Genomic DNA, 19,469 nt, shown 5'->3' with positions numbered 1-19,469 from the left:
ACGGGCAGGAAAACCTTCGCGGCAGCGTCGTCGCGCACCATTTTATTGTTTACCGGCGTGTTTTTTTTTCCCGTCTTTAGTTTATCGTATTGAATTTGTGAAGTACTATTTTAGTTTCTTCGCCTTTTTCTAATGGCACGTTTTACGTTAACATTGTAATTTGTAGCACGTGTAATGATCGTAATTGGTCCACAGTTGACGAGTTTCCGTTAGATTTCGAAAATATTGCCGCACAGCCTCTGCTTTAGCCATTTTTATATATATTTAACTTATTCGACTAATTTATTAGTTTAATTTACAATGGCGACCGCAACCCCAGCCAGCCAAAGAAGAAGCACATGCTCCGGGAGCACGCCGCTGAGCCCCACCAGAATAACCAGACTGCAGGAGAAAAGAGAGCTGAGCGACCTGAACGACCGCCTGGCCGTCTATATAGACAAAGTTCGGAGCCTGGAGTCGGAGAACACAGTGCTGCACCTTCAAATCTCCGAGAAGAGAGACGAGACCAGCCGAGAAGTGTCCGGGCTGAAGGCGCTGTACGAGACGGAGCTCGCGGACACCAGGATCTCCCTGGACGAGACGGCCAAGGAGCGCTCCTGGCTGCAGATCGAGCTGGGGAAGCTGAAGGCGGATCACGATCAGCTACTACTGAGGTACGTTGTGGCGCTGTTTCTCCTCTCAGCGGTCCTCTCTGGATGATGTACAGGTGTGGCCAAAACGAAACTAAAGTATAGCAATGTTACTTCCGTTTGGAAAAAAAATACGATTTTGCTAGATCAATTGAACACCTTGAGATCGTAGGATTAGGAATGATTAGGAATGTGAGATTATGGCATCATTAAGCTTTTCCATAATTGATTGCGACGGAACGATACCATTTAGATGTGATAAAAATGTAAATCCATCCCCGTCAGCTCAAGTTGTAAGACACTTCCTCAAAAATGGAAACTTGTGAAATCAACAATATTACAAACGATGTATATATATATATATGCTTTGGAAGTGTGGAACTCGGCTGTCAAATCGTCCTCAGAATTGTGACATTCCAAACAACAATAAACTAGTCTCACACACACACACACACACACACACACACACACACACACACACACACACACACACACACACACACACACACAGCCCCTTTGTGACTCAGTTGCTGTTTGTCCACAACATTTGTGTAAACAGGTGTGGTGAGGCTTTGGAATGCAGCCGAAAGGCCGTTGTCCGACAGAAGTCCTGTCGGACTGCCCTTACGGGCCAGCTGTTGCAACAGAGTTGGCTGATTATGTCAAACCAAATCATGGCCTCTTTTTTCATAATTGATTTATTAAGAATCTTTGGAAATCTTATTTATCACGCTGCCTTTTTTATTGCGACCTTTATTGATTACCTAAAACGGAAAACTATCATTATCGCTAGTTTCTAGTCACGAGTCTTCACTTTTTCCTGTCTTAAGTTTTACAAGCGCATTCCTAGTCATGTGACAAAACAGTAGCAGTCATTCAACTCCATTTCCCTCCCTCCCTTTAGCTACACCAAGAGGGACGGTGAGGCAACAGCCTCCCGGGCCAGAGTGAAGGAGCTGGAAGCTCTGCTCAACTCGAAGGATGCAACGCTGGCCACAACACTGTCCGAGAAGAGAGGGCTGGAGGCCAGCCTCGCAGACGCACATGGGCGGCTTCAAGAGGTGCAAACCTGTTTATTCTTTTATTTTTTATTTATCCTCAGCAAAGATATTGCGTGGATAGGAGTCTAAGAACCGAGTGCTTTTAGTTTCCAACAGGATTTACAATTTCTCAACTTGGTAGCTCTCAAACAAGTTATATTCTTCCCACACTCTTCCCATCAACATTACTTGAAGTTCAAGGATATGCATACTTTGTAACCATACAGTTATAACAAATGTTGACATGGTTAATGGTTTTACTCAGAGCCGTTGCTAAGCTTTTGGGGGCCCTACACGCAGATTGTTGGGGGGGGGGGGGCTGCGCTGATAAAGGGTGCTCCGCCTGCGAAATAACAACGGTGGACCTGTTCGTAATTCATTTATATATTTTGAAAATTGTAATGTAAAGATTATCAACCTTAATTTTGGGGGGGGCCCCCCCCAGGTACTTGGGGCCCTACGCGCTCTGCATACTCTGCGTATGGGGAGCGGCGGCACTGGTTTTACTGTCCTAAATAATAACTTCATGGGGAGCTGTTCGCTGCCTCTATTTCAAACCTTAAGTCGACTAACTGTCTTGTAATCCCTCAGCTGGAAACTAGCTATTCCCAGAGCAAGAGCCATCTGGCGGAAGAGACCCTGATGAGGGTGGACCTGGAGAACCGCTGCCAGAGTCTGGTGGAGGAGCTCGAGTTCCGCAAGAGCCTGTACGACGGGGTAAGAAGTACAATCTTTTTTTTTTGTTATGATTTCCTATGAGCAGCACTGCTTGACAATGGGTATTGTATTTCCTGAACGTATTTCCTGGAGCATTACATTCTTTCATTAGGGTATGCAGCAGTTCTGATTTGGTTCATGTGTGTTTGTATGCCCATCGCCAATTGCACGAGTGTGGAGATGCTGCCAACGCCTCTGGTGTAAATTACTGCCCATTTTAAATGTTGGGGGGTGGGGGGACATCAAGTTTCCACTTCCCAGAAGGCCTGTTGACTGTGTTGCAACTAGGTTTGCAAATGTCATTTGTTTTACTTACTTTTACTTTTTCAATAATCGATTAATCATCAATAATTAATAAGATACTCCCTTTCTCATTTAAATCTATATATTTTTAAACAAACAGAATAATAATACAAGAAGGTTCTGACCAAACCAAACCCATTTTTCAATGGCACATAAAACCTGAATTGTCATTTTGAATCTGTTAAATTCTTAATGAATCGATTAATGACTAACCATTAACATCTCTAATTTGCAACGCTGCAGGAGCTGAAGGAAACCCGCCACAGGCATGAGAGTCACCTGGTGGAGGTGGACTCCGGGAAGCAGGTGGACTACGAGTCCAAGCTGGCAGCGGCCCTGGCCGACATCAGAGCCCAGCAGACTGAACAGGTGGACCTCTACAAGAGGGAGATGGAGAACACCTACATGGCCAAGGTATGGAAACTAACAAACGTCCAATCAAATGCCAATAAATTCTGGTTTTGTACCGACGTCATAGAATCTGGACTGCTTCAAGGAAGTAACGTTGTCGGGTTGACCCCTGGGAGTTTAAAGTCTGTCTGTCTGTCTGTCTGTCTGTCTGTCTGTCTGTCTGTCTGTCTGTCACTCACAGCTGGAGGACGCGCGCCAGTCCTCCCAGATGAGCAGCTCGTCGGCCACCATGAGCCGTGAGGAGCTGAGGGAGTCGTCCCTGAGGGTGGACAGTCTCTCTGCCCAGCTCGCAGGCCTACAGAAAGAGGTGGGTGCCTTGTGTATTATATCTGAACCGAGGGCGTGTCACAATGGGTATGACCACCAGATACGTGACAAGATCAAGATCATCACGATCAAGTCAATCAGGTCATACACGCAGGGCTCTTTGGTGACTTTTGTTTCCCTCCCAAAGTAATGTGCTTTCTCATTCTTAAAGTGAGGGGCACACAAAGACATGTGTGGGTGTTAATGAAGGGATGGGCTGTGTGCTCATCACTGGAACAATCTCTGATTGTATCTCGCATAAAGGTGGGGTAGTTCTTCTTAACATTAGCACATCACTCTATCAAGTCGCAGATGCAATCAAAATGGGCTTGGTGATGCACATCAGCAGCCTGGGGAGCGCCACTTAATCAAAAGTAACCATCAACATGACATTCTCAAGCCCAGCCCTTTCAATCTTCACACAGACTCCCACAGACACGGGTACGAGCTAGCTGTTGTTGATATGCCCATTCATTTCCATATGAAAGAAAGAAAAAAAGCCCTAAATGTGTTTCCCCCCCAGGTGCGTGGCTGCCGCGAGCGCATAGACGAGCTGGAGGCGGCGCTGGCCAAAGAGAAGGACACCAGCCGCCAGCTGCTGGCCCAAAAGGACCAGGAGCTGTACGAGATCCGCACCCGGATGCAGCTCCACCTGGACGAGTATGCCCAGCTGCTGGACGTCAAGCTCGCCCTGGACATGGAGATCAGCGCCTACCGCAAGCTGCTGGAGGGCGAGGAGGAAAGGTCAGAGAAACCCCACGTTGACCCTCACTGATTGACCAAATGCTAGGAACGGGGACAAACCTAGTTTTGTGTGTAAGATAAACGATAAATGGGACCGCTGTAAATGCACACAGTAAGCCAGAAGATTCAATGAGTAATGTCTACCCCCGCCTTGGTTGTTTGGCCATTGTCTTAGATCGCCACTCAATTTCGCATGGCAGGGCCTTTATTTCCCCTGCCATGTGAAAATCTTGATGATTTAAAACATTTTGTCGATCAGATGATCTTGATCAGATATAGACAATTATTCAAATGATTAACAGTCATGGGACACCATGAAGTGACCCCTTGAAAACTCCAACCTTGCATGTCATTGATCTAAAGCAGAAGGGACCAAGGTCAACTATTTTTCACATGAGTTGTCCTTAACTAATGCCCCTTTTCCACTGAAATGAGCATGTATGTGTTCTTTCCCAATACCGGTAGACATGTACATCTTTTTTTCCTTATGCTGTGTCACGTTGGATGTCACAAACTGCTGTCACAAAGCAGCAATGTTACTTATTCAGTCATGTCAAAACTCAATTAATTTGCAATGATGTTCAAGCTTTGACAGTAACCTGTCTCCTTATTTCTACTTCCTCTTAAATCAGGAGAAGCTCTCACCTCGCTTTCTTGCTGTGTTGCATCTTGCACTATACCAAGAACAAAATTGCCGTTGCATGTCACTTGTCTATTTGCACCGGGAAAAGGGCAGAAAATCAGCGTGTCCACCCCTTGTGTCATGTTTCTATCACCGCTTATCTGAGCGTGAGTCGATAAATACCCCTGGCTACCACAGAGTAATTTCTCCTGGAAATGAATGTCGATTGTAACCTTTCCCCCTGAAGACGAAAGCCAGATGTCATGGGTGTATATGTCTAACAGGAAAAGGGGCTTAACCGTCCTACCCCGTCCATCTCTCTCTCTCTCTCTCTCTCTTTCTCCAGGCTGCAGTTGTCTCCCAGCCCGTCGTCCCGCGTCACTGTGTCCCGGGCCACGTCCAGCAGCAGCCGCAGCGTGCGCACCACCAAGGGCAAGAGGAGGCGCGTGGAGGAGGACGAGGAGGAGCAGGAGAATGGCAGCTCCTCGGTCGCCGTGGCCCACTCGGCCTCGGCCAGCGGGGCCGTGTGCGTGGAGGAGCTGGACGCCGACGGCCACTTCATCCGCCTGGCAAACACGGGCGAGCAGGTGAGGCCTGGCGCCGCTGCCGCTCTCTGTTCAGGGTCGGGAATAGTGGCCAAAAACTTGCATATTGGGAAGTCTTAGTTTATCGGGAGATCTGTGTTATCGTTTGGGAATAGGGGTTGAAACTCGATAGTTTACTTGGGTCCTTTTTGGTTAAAGGTTTCAAATATGCCTGGCCTGCCAAAAATGTGCATTTGGGAATTCATGGTTTATCAGGAGATCTTTTGAAATTGTTTGGAAAAGGGATCGAACCTCCCATCCGTTAATTGGGTCCTTTTCATGTAAATGTTGTTTGTGGTGACTTGTGTCTACAGGCCCAGGCCATGGGGGGCTACGTGATAACCAGGATGATCGGAGAGACCTCAGCGACGTACAAGTTCACCGCTAAAACCGTCCTGAAGGCCGACCAGAAAGTCACGGTAAACATGCGCATCATTTGTACTCCTCTTGTTTGGGCAGTTGTTTCCATCAGTGAAGCATTTGTCTATTGTCTATGTCTATTTTAATGTCCTTGTTTTCATGATATTGGGCTCAAGGGACAAGACCAGTCTTTGTGAGCAAACCATTGTTACCCTCGGTCACAAACATCCCCCACCAATATCATTTGTCTAAATGACTTGTTGCGCCTCTGATTGTGATTGTGCTTTGCCGTGTCCAGCTGTGGGCGTCTGATGCAGGTGTGAGTGCAAACCCCCCGACAGACCTGCTGTGGAAGGGCCAGGGGTCGTGGGCCAGGGGACAGGATATCTGTGTTGTGCTGACCAACGCTGAGGGAGAGGTGAGTCACAACCACTATCTTTTTCATTCATCCCCTCACATTGGAATTTGTAAGGTCAAAAGCAGTTGCCTTCGATTAATGAGCCATAAAATAATGTCTTTGTCACTGACGAATAAGAGATCCATTGTTCTGCAGGCAATCGTTCTAAACCTGTGTGTGTGTGTGTGTGTGTGTGTGTGTGTGTGTGTGTGTGTGTGTGTGTGTGTGTGTGTGTGTGTGTGTGTGTGTAGGAGGTGGCCAGGAGATCTACCACGTTCAACGCTGCCATGGAGGAGCAGGAGGAATATGATGAAGACGTCGAGGTCATTGAGGAGGACCTTTTCCACCAACAGGTAGGAAGAAAGTAGTTGATCACAAGCGTCTTTCAAGCTTCAGTGGTGGAATATGTGGAATCATTACATTATAAATATTACCAACCAGGGAGAAATCTGTTTAACCCACATTTATTTCAAAGAGCACCATGTTGTGAATGAAAAATACTTTTTATGTATGCTTGTCCGTAAGATTTAGGGACTATTGTACCATTTTCAATCTATGTATGTTTGACAATGATACAATAGTCCCTAAATCTTACACTGTGCCCTTCAGCCAATCATGTGCATCTTCCTGTCTGGATGATTACCTGTTCCACGTGCTTGTGTTGGTTCTGATGTTGTTCTGCTCCATCCTCTGCAGGGGGAGCCCCAGGCCATCAGGCGAGGCTGCTCCATCATGTGAAGACACCACCACCAGCAGAGGCTGATGTTGGGCCCTGTTCTGCCACAACACACCTCACCAGTTTTCTATATCCCTGTGTGATACCTGTTTTTTTTAGTGACAATGCCAAATCAGTTTAGTGCATTTGCTTTGTCTTCATTGAAGTAAACAAACACGCACACACGTAGTCTGTTTTTTGTAGAGCACACTGTTTCAAGTTTTAATAAACCTGATTTAAAATAAAGTGTCTATAGTGAGTATGTGTCAGAACTTCGTCTTCTCCTAACCATAATGTATAGCTTAAGTCATATTTGGAAATGTCAGTGTAAAATAAAGCTGTCAACACTGCAAATTCCTTCAGTCAAAACCAGGCATGCAAACTAGTCACCTTTCGGCGAAATTCGCCGTTTTTTTAACAAAATTGGCCACTTGTGTGATTCGTGGAGATCCATTGAGAAAACATTGGGGGTGGGGGGGGGGTCTACAGTCTGACGAAAACGAGACGATAACTAAATAAAAATAAAAAAATACGAAATCTTTTGACACTTTCGTTAACGAATAAAAACGAGACAAATGTAAGCGGGACGATTTGGGAAGCAATCCAATCAGAACTAAGCTCTTTATGTGGGGAAGTACTGATCGTCCCGCCCGGCAGGTCGCTTGCTGCGTCGCAAGCAAGTGTCCCTTTGTAAACAGTTTGGCGCAACAATCACCGGTTAAAACACAACCAACTTGAAGTCATTGGTAGACGAGTCATCCCAAAATTCACACAAAGATAAGCATCCTTAAACAGTTTTTGCTTTCAAGCTAATGTTGTGTTTTTCGCTAAAATTGGAATACAATACAAGCTGAAAGAAACCACCGCTGTCCTGTAACGGTACCGGAGCTCTGTGCTGTCGACACCACAGCGGGGCACAGAAACACAGGATTCACTGTGGTTTCTGTGACATAAACACTAAAAATGAATACTAATGTTTTATAAAGAAAGCTATCTTAGTGTGAAAGCCACGCGAGAGACGGGAGTAAATGAGACAGAAAAATCGGACCCCCTCCATTCTACCTCACAGGTACAGAAGGCCTCCGACAACAGACCAAGGAGGACGCGAAAAAGAGTAATAAATAAATAAACTCCGGGAGTTAAAAAAAATATTTAAAAAATATTTAAAAAAATAATAAAAAAATGTTGACCTGCGCACACATCTTTTTTTTGGACCTGCGCACGCATCTTTTTTTTTGGACCGGCAACAACTTACAACTCATTTATAGCATTTAAATGTGGCCATTCTAATGTATAAAAAAGTAATGGGATTCAATTCTGAATTACTCTACTTCTGATCGGGTAGCTTAACCAACTTTGAGTGTTTGTAGTTGTATTTAGTGAATCGTAGCACTAAAATACCAGGCTAAACATGTTGATTGCCATAAGGTTTCATTCTGAGCTTGTCACTAGTTAAAAATATCTAGACATGGGATTGGATGGAAACCTGATTAAAAAAAAAAAACTGGACAACCGTTGATGTTTATTGTGCACCTATCCAAATATGCTCCATTTAATCATTAGTCATTAAGCCACCCCACTTATTTCAAAGTGCTTCAAAAAAAATATTTTAATGTCTTGCTTCAATGAAGAAAGCAGACACTTTGGATTGCAGAAGACTCGGAAATGCGTTGCAGGTGATCAGAGTTTTAATGTACGAACGGGTAAGAAGCACTGCAATACAGCCAGCCTCACAGGGATGTCTCCGGATCAATGCTCAAAAGTGCGAGTCCAAGCAGATGCCTTAAGACTGGTCTTCCGCATGACTAAGATCCCAGCATGTATTGGAACTGACGGCATTCTGCTGGAACAGACATCTAATGCGTCCCTGATTATCTGAGTTGGTACAGGTCATTGTAACCTAGTTGATTCTAGGGGCAGCCACAGTAAAAACATTATCATCCTAGCAAAGAATGTCAGAATATCCCTATTTATATACATGGTTGACAAATGAATGGTAAACGTCCAAAAAAAGTAGAACAATGATTTAGACACAAGAATCAGACACAAGCTTCAAATAGTGATCACTGCCTGTCTTGTTTGGTTTGACCTTTAAACGATAAATGTTTTTAGGGACAAAATATTTTCTTAAAGAAAAACATGACAATTGTAGTTTTCCACTTCGGTTCACAATTCCGTGAAGGTGACCGTTGCCTGGGTTATTCATTCAAACTTGATGCCCTGGGCCAGAGGAAGCTCCTTGCTGTAGTTGATCGTGCTGGAATGAAAAAGTTATAATTTGAACTACTGTGTATTGCCAAACAGCATTTAGCATGAGCAACTCACCATGGCTGTGAAAAATAGCAATAGGACCAAAATTACAACCAGAAACCACTGTAGAAACGGCCAGTCGCCCATAGAGAAATTAAACACGGCAAGTAAAAATGGTAAGGCAGTTTATCCCGCTCACTCACCATGTTGAGCGCCTCATGTACTGCTTCCAGGAGTCGCTGCCCGACTCTCTGCCTCCTCCCGTGTGTTTCTCCCCACCTAGAAGCAGACCGGGTCATGAGCGGCCGTCGTTACCTTGGTAACTGCTCTAGATCAAACGATGAGCAGACCCTGCTTGACTTACCGAAGGCTCCTCCGATCTCTGCTCCACTCGTGGGAATGTTGACGTTCACGATGCCGCAGTCTGATCCCTTTGGACTGGAGGGAGGACAGGAACCCACTTTAAAAACTACATTTTAATAACTTTTTATCCAAATACCCAGACTTAAGGGTTAATAGAAGATTAAAACAGGGCAACTGATTTTCATACTAAGGCTATGACAAACATAAAAAAACAAACTTAAAAATAAAATCATAGAGTATCATAGATTATATACAAGTTCTGTTAAAATGTAATTGTTTGCCATGACAGAGGTGATGATGGCCCTATGAACACTTATGATTGCTTTTGTAAACTTTGTACGAGTTCTTACCCCAGCCAGCGGAACACCCTTCCCATATCTTTGGTGAAGATGCTGCTGGACAGGCCTTGTTTCACCTCATTGTTCCAGCCAAAGGCCTCCTCCTCCTCCTGTAAATACAACATAGTTACATATCAAAACATCAGCCTCTTTTAGAACCAGAAGAGCCAAAACATAATAAATAGGGATGCACGATAACTTTTTTTTTTTTTAAACCGATACCGATAACTTTCAGCTCCTAAAGGCCGATACCGATAACACACACACATATCCATAAATATGATCATGACCTAAGATCAAGACATTGTCACGCAGACATCAGTAGAATCAACGGGGGGTTTAGGGGGTCTGGCTTGCAAGGGGCGGGATATGACGTAGAGTCGAGCTTCACAGTACGGCCCCTGTCACTCAGTGTGTTTTGGTCTGACCGCAGACAGCAACGGAGGCAGAATGGGCAGAACTCATCGCGATTATCTTAAATGTTGCTGCAGTGATGCATCATATATTCCGTTGCATCCACGACAATCGATGAAAGATTGGAGCATGAGTTACAGACAAATAGAAGAAACGATGAATAAGAAAGGCGTCGCGAACGACTGCGTTACCGGAGGAAGAGAGTGTCTCCTTTTGTTTCATTTCACATCTAACATGTAGTTGATATGTGTTTAACTGAGAAAACAGGGAGTGGAAGGCCGGGACCCTATAATGTTCAGGGAGGTGATAAAGGATGCTCCGCCTCCGATGCAAAAATCTGAGTGTAATTCGCAATTGAGAAATACCTGTTCGTAATTGGACCTGTTCGTAATTCATTTATATATTTTGAAAATTGTAATGTAATAATTATCAACCTTAGGTACATGGGGCCCTACGCACTGTGCACACATAATTTTTTTTACAAGATCAATGTGGAGCAGCGGCACTGAGCGTCTGTGTGTGCGCGGGAATGGCAGTGTGTGTGTGAGTGAGTGGATGAGCGAGGAGAGCTAGCGGTAACGTGTGTCAGTTTAGTGAAGTAACGAACGAGTCTGGTTGTGTCTGTGCAAACATGTACTGTAACGTTAGTGAAACTAAGAATAAAATACCCAGCCTGTCAATCATCGGTGGCCGCTTAATTCCAACCATATTCCGACCTATAAGCAGACCCACTGCCGGTCAAAGTGAAGGGTGGTACCCCTGAGAGAACATCTCCCCTGTGCTCCTCAACTACGGTCTGGGAGCCGACAGCAGGAAAGGTGTAACATAATAATAATAAAAAACATTTTCTATATCTGCGTGCAGTTATGAACTGAATGTATTGTAATTGATTGTATGATGTGTACATTTAGGGTTACGATAAGACCTTTATTTTAGTGTTAGTGGGAGCGCGGCACCGAAATTATATAGGCTATGTTATCAGGGCTATTCGTCATGATATCGGATTTATCGTGCACCCCTAATAATAAAGGTTATTTATTATTAACTACACTATAATGTCTACTTTCCAAGATAAAATGTGATAATTTGGGGCTGAAATGTAAAAATGTTAAGCGTTAAATATGGTTGGTCCCTTCAAATCAGAGGACACGCACAAAAAAAAAAAACTGATTTAATGTGACTTGCCTACGACTGGCATGATTCAGAAGTACATGAACTTATTTTTGACACTGAGCTAGGCGGATAAGCATGCTTAATGGTCTTTAGGTTTAATGTACCTTAAACTTGAGGACATAGAGGATGGGAACAAAGGTTTCGGTGTGAACGATAGGGGCGTCATGGGCCAGTCCGGTGATAATGGTGGGTTCAACGTAGTTGCCAGGTCGATCGATCACCTTGAAAAGAAACATGGAAATCACATCCTCCTTATTTCATTCTATTTTTATTTTTTTAACATAACAATAATACAAAAAACCTTGTTTTTCTACGTGTTATTAAATGGTACAGTATCTAACATTTAAAAAATTGGATCTGTGGTAAACTAAAAGAAAGCATTACTATTTTTGAATGCCTGAAGTCAAACCAACAATTGGGATTCATTGCAGATTGATCGTTTTCCTCTGAAACGACGATAAAAGTCAAACATTTGAGTCCATTCATTGAATGTCCCACAGTTTTCCCCTGCAATGATCAACAAGCCCCTTACCTTTCCTCCACACACTACAGTGCCTCCCTGCTCTTTGGCCTTCTCCACGGCCCCCAGGTACTGCTCCACTGCCTGCTTGGTGTGCAGTGGGCCGTACATGGTGGTAGCTGCAGAACAACAGGACCCACGTCACTTCACTGTGAAATGACCACATTCAAATAGAACGCTCATTCACTGAATTTCAATGGACGTACCATCCCAAGGATCTCCAATGCGAACTTGCTTGTAGGCCTTGGCGATCCTCTCCACCACTGTGTCATGCACACTCTCGTGCAGAATCTACAAAGTCGAGGAACACATTTACAAAATGCAACGTGATCAGAGAATGTGACCAGTTAGGTTTTCTTAAGAGCGGTTATTGAGACACAGAAACCTGCTGCTTCACATTGGGTGTCAGAGAAGTAACTTTATGCAGTGTCAACACAAACACCAAGAGCCACTTCAACCGTCAGTGCAGTCTCCTTCAACACTTCACCAAAGCTGAAAATAACTGACCAGTCTCCTTGTTGTGGTGCAACGCTGTCCGGCCGTTCCCACCGACGCAAACACAGCGGAGGGCACCACCAGATTGAGATCAGCGTCCTCAAATACTGGAACGAACAGAAACAAACAAAAGTTATTACTTTCCGTTTTCTATGTTGAAACGTAGGCCGACATTAGATATTTGTCTTTGTCTCAGGAACGAGAATCAATCAAATTTAATCATTTTAAATCTGTGGAATTACAGCATTTTATCTGTGAAATCTGCGATAAATCGAAACCACTTTGACCTCAGATTTGACCTGCTGTTTGATGATCAAGTAAACTCAACCAGTAACATAACTAACATTCATTATTATGGTTAATGATAATTATTATTAACTTTTTAAAGCTCTTACCAATGATGGCATTGTTCCCACCGAGCTCCAGTAGCTGACGACCTACAAACCAGACAGAAATGTGAGTTGAAATAATAAAATAATCATGCATGTTGTTTCTTATTTTATTATGATGACAAAATAAAATACAACTCACCAAACCTCTCTTGCACCATCATACCCACTGACTTTCCAACATGAGTACTGCCGGTGAATGACAGCAAATTCACACGCTCATCCTTTGCCATCGCAGTGCTGCAGGGAAGAAAGGGAGGTTTGTCTTTTTGACACAAAAATTATGTGTAAAATATATTAGCTGAATGGAATAGAATGGAGACATTTTTAAATACTGCAATGTCTTCTAAAATAAATGTTGAGCCATGGTCTCTCTACTAATGATTTGAGAGGGCACGATACAATGTTAGGTTTCTCCAACATTGCTTCAGACCAACTCAGCTGGTTCCATTGCATTCAACCAGTAAGTTCAAACTCTGGTGGATCTAAAGTGCAGGTGTGTTCCCAGCATCCTGACGCCTCCTCACCCAACATCAGCCCCGCCGCACGTCATGGAGCAGATGGCCCCAGGGAGGCTGTTGTGCTCCAGCACCTCTGCTACGATCCTGGTGAACAGTAAGAGATAAGAGAGTTGAAGCAGGTTATACTTTGTGACACTAAAACACCGGCCCACTCCAATGACACCAACTGAGGAGCGTTCTTTCATGGGTAAGGTGGCACAGCCTATAGAGATGTGACTGCCGTTTTGAAAGCAGCTTCTTCAACATGCAAATTAAGCTGACATGTTTTTCATCACAATAATATGTTTCAAGAATACATTTATGAACCTAATATGTAGAAGTATACTTACTTGGTTACAGCCACGCTAGTGAGTGGTGTGGATGGAGCTCCTTTCCTAAAAAGGAAAAACACTTCATTAGCAAAAACATGGAACACAGGTTGGGCCATAGAATCACCAATGGGAATTTTTTTCTTACCCTTTTTAGAGGGCTTAAGGCTATGGGGTTTTGTAAAATGTGGTTAGTGTTAGCCTGTGAAGCCCTTTGACACAATTAAGTGCAAGGAAAATAAGCCTGACTTGAAAATGGACTTCACCGCTGATGATGAAGCCTATACAAGTTTTCTTGTTAATGTACCGACCCCACTAATTTGTGGTCTACCTACGGTAAAGGGGGAAAGATATCAGGGATCTTACCATAGACAGACGTTTCCACAGATGAGAGCCAGAGCGTTGTTCCAGCCGTAAACCGCCACAGGGAAGTTGAATGCGGTGATGATGCCGACCAGACCCACAGGGTTCCACTGCTCAAGCAGGGCATGACCTGGTCCTGAAGGAAATCAAAAATAAGGTTTGTAGATTATTTGTAAAGTGTTCTATAGCAACTGCTGCATCACAGCAAATTATAGTAAACATGACAACATTGGATTATTCAATTGTTGAGAACCTTATTGTGCCACTTCATAATTTATAGGTTTATCTAAGGAAAAAGGTATTTGATAAATGTATCCTCTATGCAATAACAGAGGCTTAGGTTCACCTGGTGTTCTGTCAAGAGTCACAAGAAGACACTGAAAAGTACACCTGCATTCCCAAGACCAATGTACTGGGAAACCGATCCAGATATGTTTTTGCTCATTATATTAGATGACAGCTCCCTTTACTTGTGTTTTATAATTAGGATGATCAGGAACTTACTTTCTGAGGGGAGAATGGGTCCACCGATCATTCTTGACAGTCCGACAGCATAATCACAGACGTCTACGTATTCCTGCACCTCTCCTACTCCCTCAACGTAGATCTTGCCCATTTCCAAGGAAACCTATAAAATAAATATATAATAACAAACAAATGAAGTTGTTTTTTTCAAATGATCCAAATGTGTAATCATCAGGTTCCCTCTTGGCAATACTCTACCATGCCCTCCAACAATGGCAAAATCAAAAGCAGCGTTTTTTTCTCCACTGTCAAAGAATATAAAACATTTTAACCACTGACTTCATGCCGTTAAAGAAATCTATATCCTTAATTATGGAACAATTATATTAGTAAAAATTACCAAGCGTCCAAGAACATCAATCTTCTTCCGAAGTGCATCTCCGATTTGTCTTACAATCTCGCCTCTTTTGGGAGCCGGAATCTGCCAGAGAAAATTATAGCTTTAAAGTCACAGTAGGCCTACAGAACACACACATACATACACAAACAACTCTCAACTTACGTCTGCCCACACTTTCCAAGCTTCCTTCGACTTCTGAACTGTTTCTTCGTATTCACTAAGGGTTGCCTACACAAAAAGAAAATGTGTTCCAATGAGTGTCCTTTGCCATGTTAATAATTGATTGCATTTTAGTATTTTGTGGTTAGTGGGTCCTTAACCGCGCTGGAGGATTGCAATGTTGCAAAACTATACAAATTCTTTAATAAGTTAGATTGATATTTTGAAAATATTACAAAACATTTTCTTCATACCCAATACAATCTATTGCAATCGTAGGGTGATCAGGATTGAAGTGTACAGTTGCTCTTTACACAAAATTTAAAGTTAAATGAGGACATTTACCTGCCGTACTCTAGCGATGGGCTCATTGTTGGCAGGACAGTATGATGTTATGACCTTGAAGTAACGTAGAAAACATAAGATTTAACATGAGACCAAAAACGTATTGACTCTACAACAAAGTACATTGAACATTTTCAAAAAAAAGTTTGAATTTTTACGTTCAGTGCAAATCTCTTTTATGCAAAAATGCATTCATAAATATATATTTTGCGATTTACTGGTTTACTATTCATTTTAATTCTGAGAATGCAACGCAATACTACTCTCAAACATTCCACGACACTAGCATGGTGTCTTATGGGATAGCTGTCAAATGAAAGACTTAGTTAAGAGCATAGGATGTGTCACAAAGTAAGCTACATGCATGTATTTGGCATATTCAAAATATCTACGTGGCTGTTGTTACATGGCAAACGCAACCACCTGTGCATGGTTAGCCTTAGCTAATCTATATTTGGACCGTCGGGAATCTGTTTGACTTACCTCTCCTTGTCCTCCCCATGTCCCATGATAAACACCGTTGTTGTCCTCTGCCAAACCGAGCTCTTTCAGCCAGGCGTACTTTGGCTGATTAATCAGAAGGGTGGACATGGCTGCAGTGTGCTTGCAATGGATGGAAAAAGTTTTGTATCGAAAAGCCCTGTGCAGTGCGATGGTGGCCGTGAGGCAGCGCTGCATGGTTGAAAGAGGGGAGTTATGAATGGCCTGCAACGAATAATGAAATCCAGGGCAGAGTGAACTTCTGAATATCCCTGGCGGTGATTGGTCAATACGGGACACCGCCTCTAATCTCCCACTGCAAGTTAAAGGCGAGGTGTCTCATGGAATATTGTGCAACATTTCCACTATAAAATCTAAAAGCAATACTGTAAATATGTTATTGTGTTGAATTGTGTACTTACAATATCCAAAATTGTTCCAACAATGTTTAAATCCTTTTTCCAAGGCAACGGTCCGTTTCCTTAGATGAGTTCACAAATCAATGATCATAACCCCTTCACTTCACTCCCTAACTTCCGTGGAATACGCGTGAGAGCAATAATCCAGTAGGGACGCCCAGGTATTTAACGGCGGTCAAAGTTTACTTGGCAACCCGTTTCAGGATAATTTTTCTGTAATGTATCCGTCCGAGCGATGCCAATACATTTTTTTTTTTTTTTACTATTTAAAATGAGTAAAATCTTATTTCATTGTAGACTAATTGATTCGCTCTCGCACTCCCTCTCGACAAATACTTATTATTACTCGTTTTCATTGCCATACGAACGGCTTGGGAAGTTCCTATTTGAACTTGAACGCAGCACAATATTGCATTTCCGTCATGGCTCACCACGACCCGTGCAGTGAAGTTCAAGTTTTGTTATCATTTTCTACCTTTTCCCGTCCCACCACAGTACCTTTGGGTTCTGGATATGAAGTGCTTAGTGAAACATTTTTGTCAGTTTATGGACATCATATCGATGTCCTTCGCAAATTCATCATTCAGATATACTCTGATGATTGGGGACAATACATTGATTTTCCTGAAGGTTTTACCATCTTGAATAAAGCCAGGCTACGACTAGTGCCTTTACAATCAGAGGTAAGAAGACATCAAACTGACATGGTTTGTTTAAAAGCTTTTCATAACGAGGCGTTTCCCAACTGTTTTCCCAACATTTCTGAATAAACAGGATAAGGAAAAGTAACCATAAATATACTCAAATTATCATAACGTTTATTAAAAATAATATATTAGTATATTGAAATATAGGTAACTATATCTGGCTTCTATACAACCTATAACTTTACAACAGAAAATCTGCAACAACAAAAAAGCATCAATTGGACCTATTGTGGTTGTCTTTACAACAGTAATAATCTTTTGTGTCTTTCTTTCCAAGGAGAAACCACTGGGCAACCTTACCCCAGACACCACAGCATTCTTTTGTTGTGATATGCAGGAAAGATTTCGTCCTGCTATCAAGTATTTTGAGGACATCCTCAGTGTGGGACAGAGACTGGTATGTTCTTCCAGTGGAGAGTCACAAATCTTGACGAATCTTGCATTCATGGAATCATTAGGAAATATACATTATTAACAATGTGATGTATAAGCTTAAAAATATTTTTTAGCATTCCACACTTTGTCTCTCTCTATACCATGTACCTTCCTTCTTCTTCACACGGTACTCCGTTTCTCAGATCCAGGGAGCTCACCTTTTAGGCAGCCCTCTCATCGTATCGGAGCAGTACCCCAAAGGTCTGGGGAGCACTGTCCCAGAGCTGGACGTCTCTGCTGCTAGACTGGTTTATCCCAAGACCAAATTCTCCATGATCCTCCCTGAGGTGGAAAAGGTTTTGGCAGAACTTCCAGTGATCCGCGCCGTCGTTTTGTTCGGGGTGGAGGTAAGGTATTTCTAAAGTATATCTGTGCAGCATTGGTGGGTCTATCAGCGATATAGCAATATACCCACCGTTGATAGACAAAGACTTCTGGGGCTTGAGCCCTAAATCATTCTTATCCAGCCCTGATCTTACCCAGCCCTCTCCCAGATTAAGAATCTGCCATTCTTCATGTATGTCCATAGTAGAGGAGAATTCCATTAAATAAAAGTTGACTTTTATGATAAATTAATACAAATAAAGTGTGCTCCAGATCACCACATTTAAGTGTTGATTATAAAATGACTACAATATGTTATTGAATATGTTTATAGAATAATTCACGAGAATATCCCTGTCTCATGTTGCATGAACTTATTTTTCAGTTAACATGTTAAATAAATTTAGTTTCTTCCATGAAGACCCATGTGTGTATCCAGCAAACAGCGCTTGATCTGATTGGCCGGGGATACGAGGTCCACGTCGTGGCAGACTCCACCTCCTCACGCAGCATGGTGGACCGGATGTTTGCTTTGAAGGTAAGGCTTTTGCTTATTTAAACTTTTAGCAGCAGATTCAAAGGTTCAACACCTTTCATTACAGGAAAAACTGAACACATTGTTTGAGCCCCCACAAGCAATGCTTGCTTGTTTGATTGACGTTACCTGGTAAATAGTAACCTCAAACTGACAATAACACACATGCAATACTTGCATTTAACCAATAGAGGGCTATTTTAGTCCATATTTACATTGTGCCCTACATTTTTTAAACAATATGCATTTAAGTTGAGATTTGGACCAGGATTACTCAATAACCTACATATAAGTGCTATAGTGATATATACTACCCCATTACATCACCTGTCATCTAAAATAAGTGATTCAATGCCTCGGTTTTCCATTCACAGCCACTCTTTTCTGAACGTGTTTCTTTTTCTCAGAGAATGGCCCAGCTTGGAGTCATCATCACGACCAGTGAGTCTGTGCTTCTGCAACTGGTCGCTGACAAGGAGTATCCCCAGTTCAAAGCCATCCAGAGCATTATCAAAACCAGCGCTCCGGACTCAGGCCTGTTAATAAATGTATGACACGTGCTGTTGTCATTTAACGGTACTGTACTGTACTGAAACCTAAATGGTACAAAAGTGTACTGGGGTATGCACTGTTCAACAATGGGGATGTATTACTGTAAAGGTAATGATTCCTTTATACACTTGCAGAGTATCTGGTTTGAAGTCATCGCATATTGAGCAGTGATCGAGGCACCAGGAAACCTATTCATTTTGTAAATATCACTGTAGGGTGCTACATGAAATAAAGACATTCTGTAAGGTTTGGTGTGTGGTACTGGTGCGTAAGATAAGACGCTACACTTATCTATTTGATGTGATCTTGACCTTGTTTGCTTTGAGGTTGTTTGTGCTTTGAGAAAAAAAATTAATCTATCTTCGACAAATCTGAATTATATAGTTTAAAATATATTCACCAACACTATGTGTTTACTGGTTGCATTGCATTACCGTATTTGAAATCCTCGTGCCCACTGACTGAAACAGGGCAAATGATGTAAGCACTAGTGCATTATCTCATCTCTTTCTACTCCTCTTTCTATCCCTCTGCCTGACTTCTATCCGTGACACCGTTGCTTTCTAACGGCAGGGTGTAAGGGGTCAGATTAGGTTACACTCAGTCACTGACACACACACACGCATACACGCCTACTTGTAAGTTATACTCTGTTACAAATACCTAACTGGCCATGAATTATTACA

General features: G+C 42.7%; 3 protein-coding genes across 4 annotated transcripts; 2 read left to right on the top strand and 1 right to left on the bottom strand.

The window, feature by feature from the left end:
- lmnb1 (lamin B1) lies at positions 1 to 7,109 on the top strand. The gene is made up of 11 exons (XM_084486667.1): positions 1 to 653; positions 1,534 to 1,690; positions 2,261 to 2,386; positions 2,933 to 3,103; positions 3,282 to 3,407; positions 3,930 to 4,150; positions 5,119 to 5,359; positions 5,671 to 5,775; positions 6,015 to 6,134; positions 6,365 to 6,466; positions 6,810 to 7,109. Exons 1-11 carry the CDS (start codon positions 301 to 303, stop codon positions 6,849 to 6,851), a joined length of 1,764 nt encoding a protein of 587 aa, XP_084342793.1. The 5' UTR covers positions 1 to 300; the 3' UTR covers positions 6,852 to 7,109.
- Positions 7,110 to 8,332: 1,223 nt separating this feature from the next.
- aldh7a1 (aldehyde dehydrogenase 7 family, member A1) lies at positions 8,333 to 16,364 on the bottom strand. 2 transcript variants are annotated; one of them, XM_084486242.1, is made up of 19 exons: positions 16,234 to 16,364; positions 15,815 to 16,003; positions 15,332 to 15,385; positions 14,990 to 15,055; positions 14,828 to 14,908; positions 14,467 to 14,590; positions 13,966 to 14,098; positions 13,621 to 13,665; positions 13,298 to 13,375; positions 12,913 to 13,010; positions 12,777 to 12,818; positions 12,394 to 12,488; positions 12,093 to 12,177; positions 11,899 to 12,005; positions 11,471 to 11,587; positions 9,792 to 9,889; positions 9,443 to 9,516; positions 9,282 to 9,357; positions 8,333 to 9,085 (listed from the first exon to the last, which is right to left on the bottom strand). In XM_084486242.1, the coding sequence occupies exons 2-19, from the start codon at positions 15,920 to 15,922 to the stop codon at positions 9,031 to 9,033; spliced, it is 1,536 nt and encodes a 511-aa protein (XP_084342368.1). In that variant the 5' UTR covers positions 15,923 to 16,003; positions 16,234 to 16,364; the 3' UTR covers positions 8,333 to 9,030. The 2 variants fall into 2 exon arrangements, with proteins under 2 accessions (XP_084342368.1, XP_084342367.1); XM_084486241.1 differs by lacking the exon at positions 16,234 to 16,364 and having other exon boundaries at positions 15,815 to 16,036.
- Positions 16,365 to 16,779: 415 nt separating this feature from the next.
- On the top strand, positions 16,780 to 19,026 carry isoc1 (isochorismatase domain containing 1). The gene is made up of 5 exons (XM_084486304.1): positions 16,780 to 16,913; positions 17,215 to 17,334; positions 17,516 to 17,719; positions 18,118 to 18,234; positions 18,639 to 19,026. Exons 2-5 carry the CDS (start codon positions 17,269 to 17,271, stop codon positions 18,783 to 18,785), a joined length of 534 nt encoding a protein of 177 aa, XP_084342430.1. The 5' UTR covers positions 16,780 to 16,913; positions 17,215 to 17,268; the 3' UTR covers positions 18,786 to 19,026.
- The last annotated feature ends 443 nt before the right edge of the window (positions 19,027 to 19,469 follow it).

The sequence above is a fragment of the Micromesistius poutassou genome (assembly GCF_964030765.1).
Source record: "Micromesistius poutassou genome assembly, chromosome: 22".
In the NCBI taxonomy this organism is placed as follows: domain Eukaryota; kingdom Metazoa; phylum Chordata; class Actinopteri; order Gadiformes; family Gadidae; genus Micromesistius; species Micromesistius poutassou.
The sequence above is the reverse complement of the archived record's forward strand: the minus strand, read 5'-3'. Positions and strand labels throughout refer to the sequence as shown.

What these genes read in the sequence shown, in the direction of transcription:
- lmnb1 (XM_084486667.1), top strand. Translation starts at nt 301, where the DNA reads ATGGCGACCGCAACCCCAGCCAGCCAAAGAAGAAGCACATGCTCCGGG. An exon ending in GCAAGAGCCTGTACGACGGG is followed by an intron (nt 2,387 to 2,932) that starts GTAAGAAGTACA and finishes GCAACGCTGCAG; the next exon opens with GAGCTGAAGGAAACCCGCCA. An exon ending in TGGCAAACACGGGCGAGCAG is followed by an intron (nt 5,360 to 5,670) that starts GTGAGGCCTGGC and finishes TTGTGTCTACAG; the next exon opens with GCCCAGGCCATGGGGGGCTA.
- isoc1 (XM_084486304.1), top strand. Translation starts at nt 17,269, where the DNA reads ATGCAGGAAAGATTTCGTCCTGCTATCAAGTATTTTGAGGACATCCTC. An exon ending in TCAGTGTGGGACAGAGACTG is followed by an intron (nt 17,335 to 17,515) that starts GTATGTTCTTCC and finishes TCCGTTTCTCAG; the next exon opens with ATCCAGGGAGCTCACCTTTT. An exon ending in ACCGGATGTTTGCTTTGAAG is followed by an intron (nt 18,235 to 18,638) that starts GTAAGGCTTTTG and finishes TCTTTTTCTCAG; the next exon opens with AGAATGGCCCAGCTTGGAGT.
- aldh7a1 (XM_084486241.1), bottom strand. Translation starts at nt 16,009, where the DNA reads ATGCAGCGCTGCCTCACGGCCACCATCGCACTGCACAGGGCTTTTCGA. An exon ending in ACCCATTCTCCCCTCAGAAA is followed by an intron (nt 14,099 to 14,466) that starts GTAAGTTCCTGA and finishes GATTTCCTTCAG; the next exon opens with GACCAGGTCATGCCCTGCTT. An exon ending in TGGGAACAATGCCATCATTG is followed by an intron (nt 12,489 to 12,776) that starts GTAAGAGCTTTA and finishes TGTTCGTTCCAG; the next exon opens with TATTTGAGGACGCTGATCTC.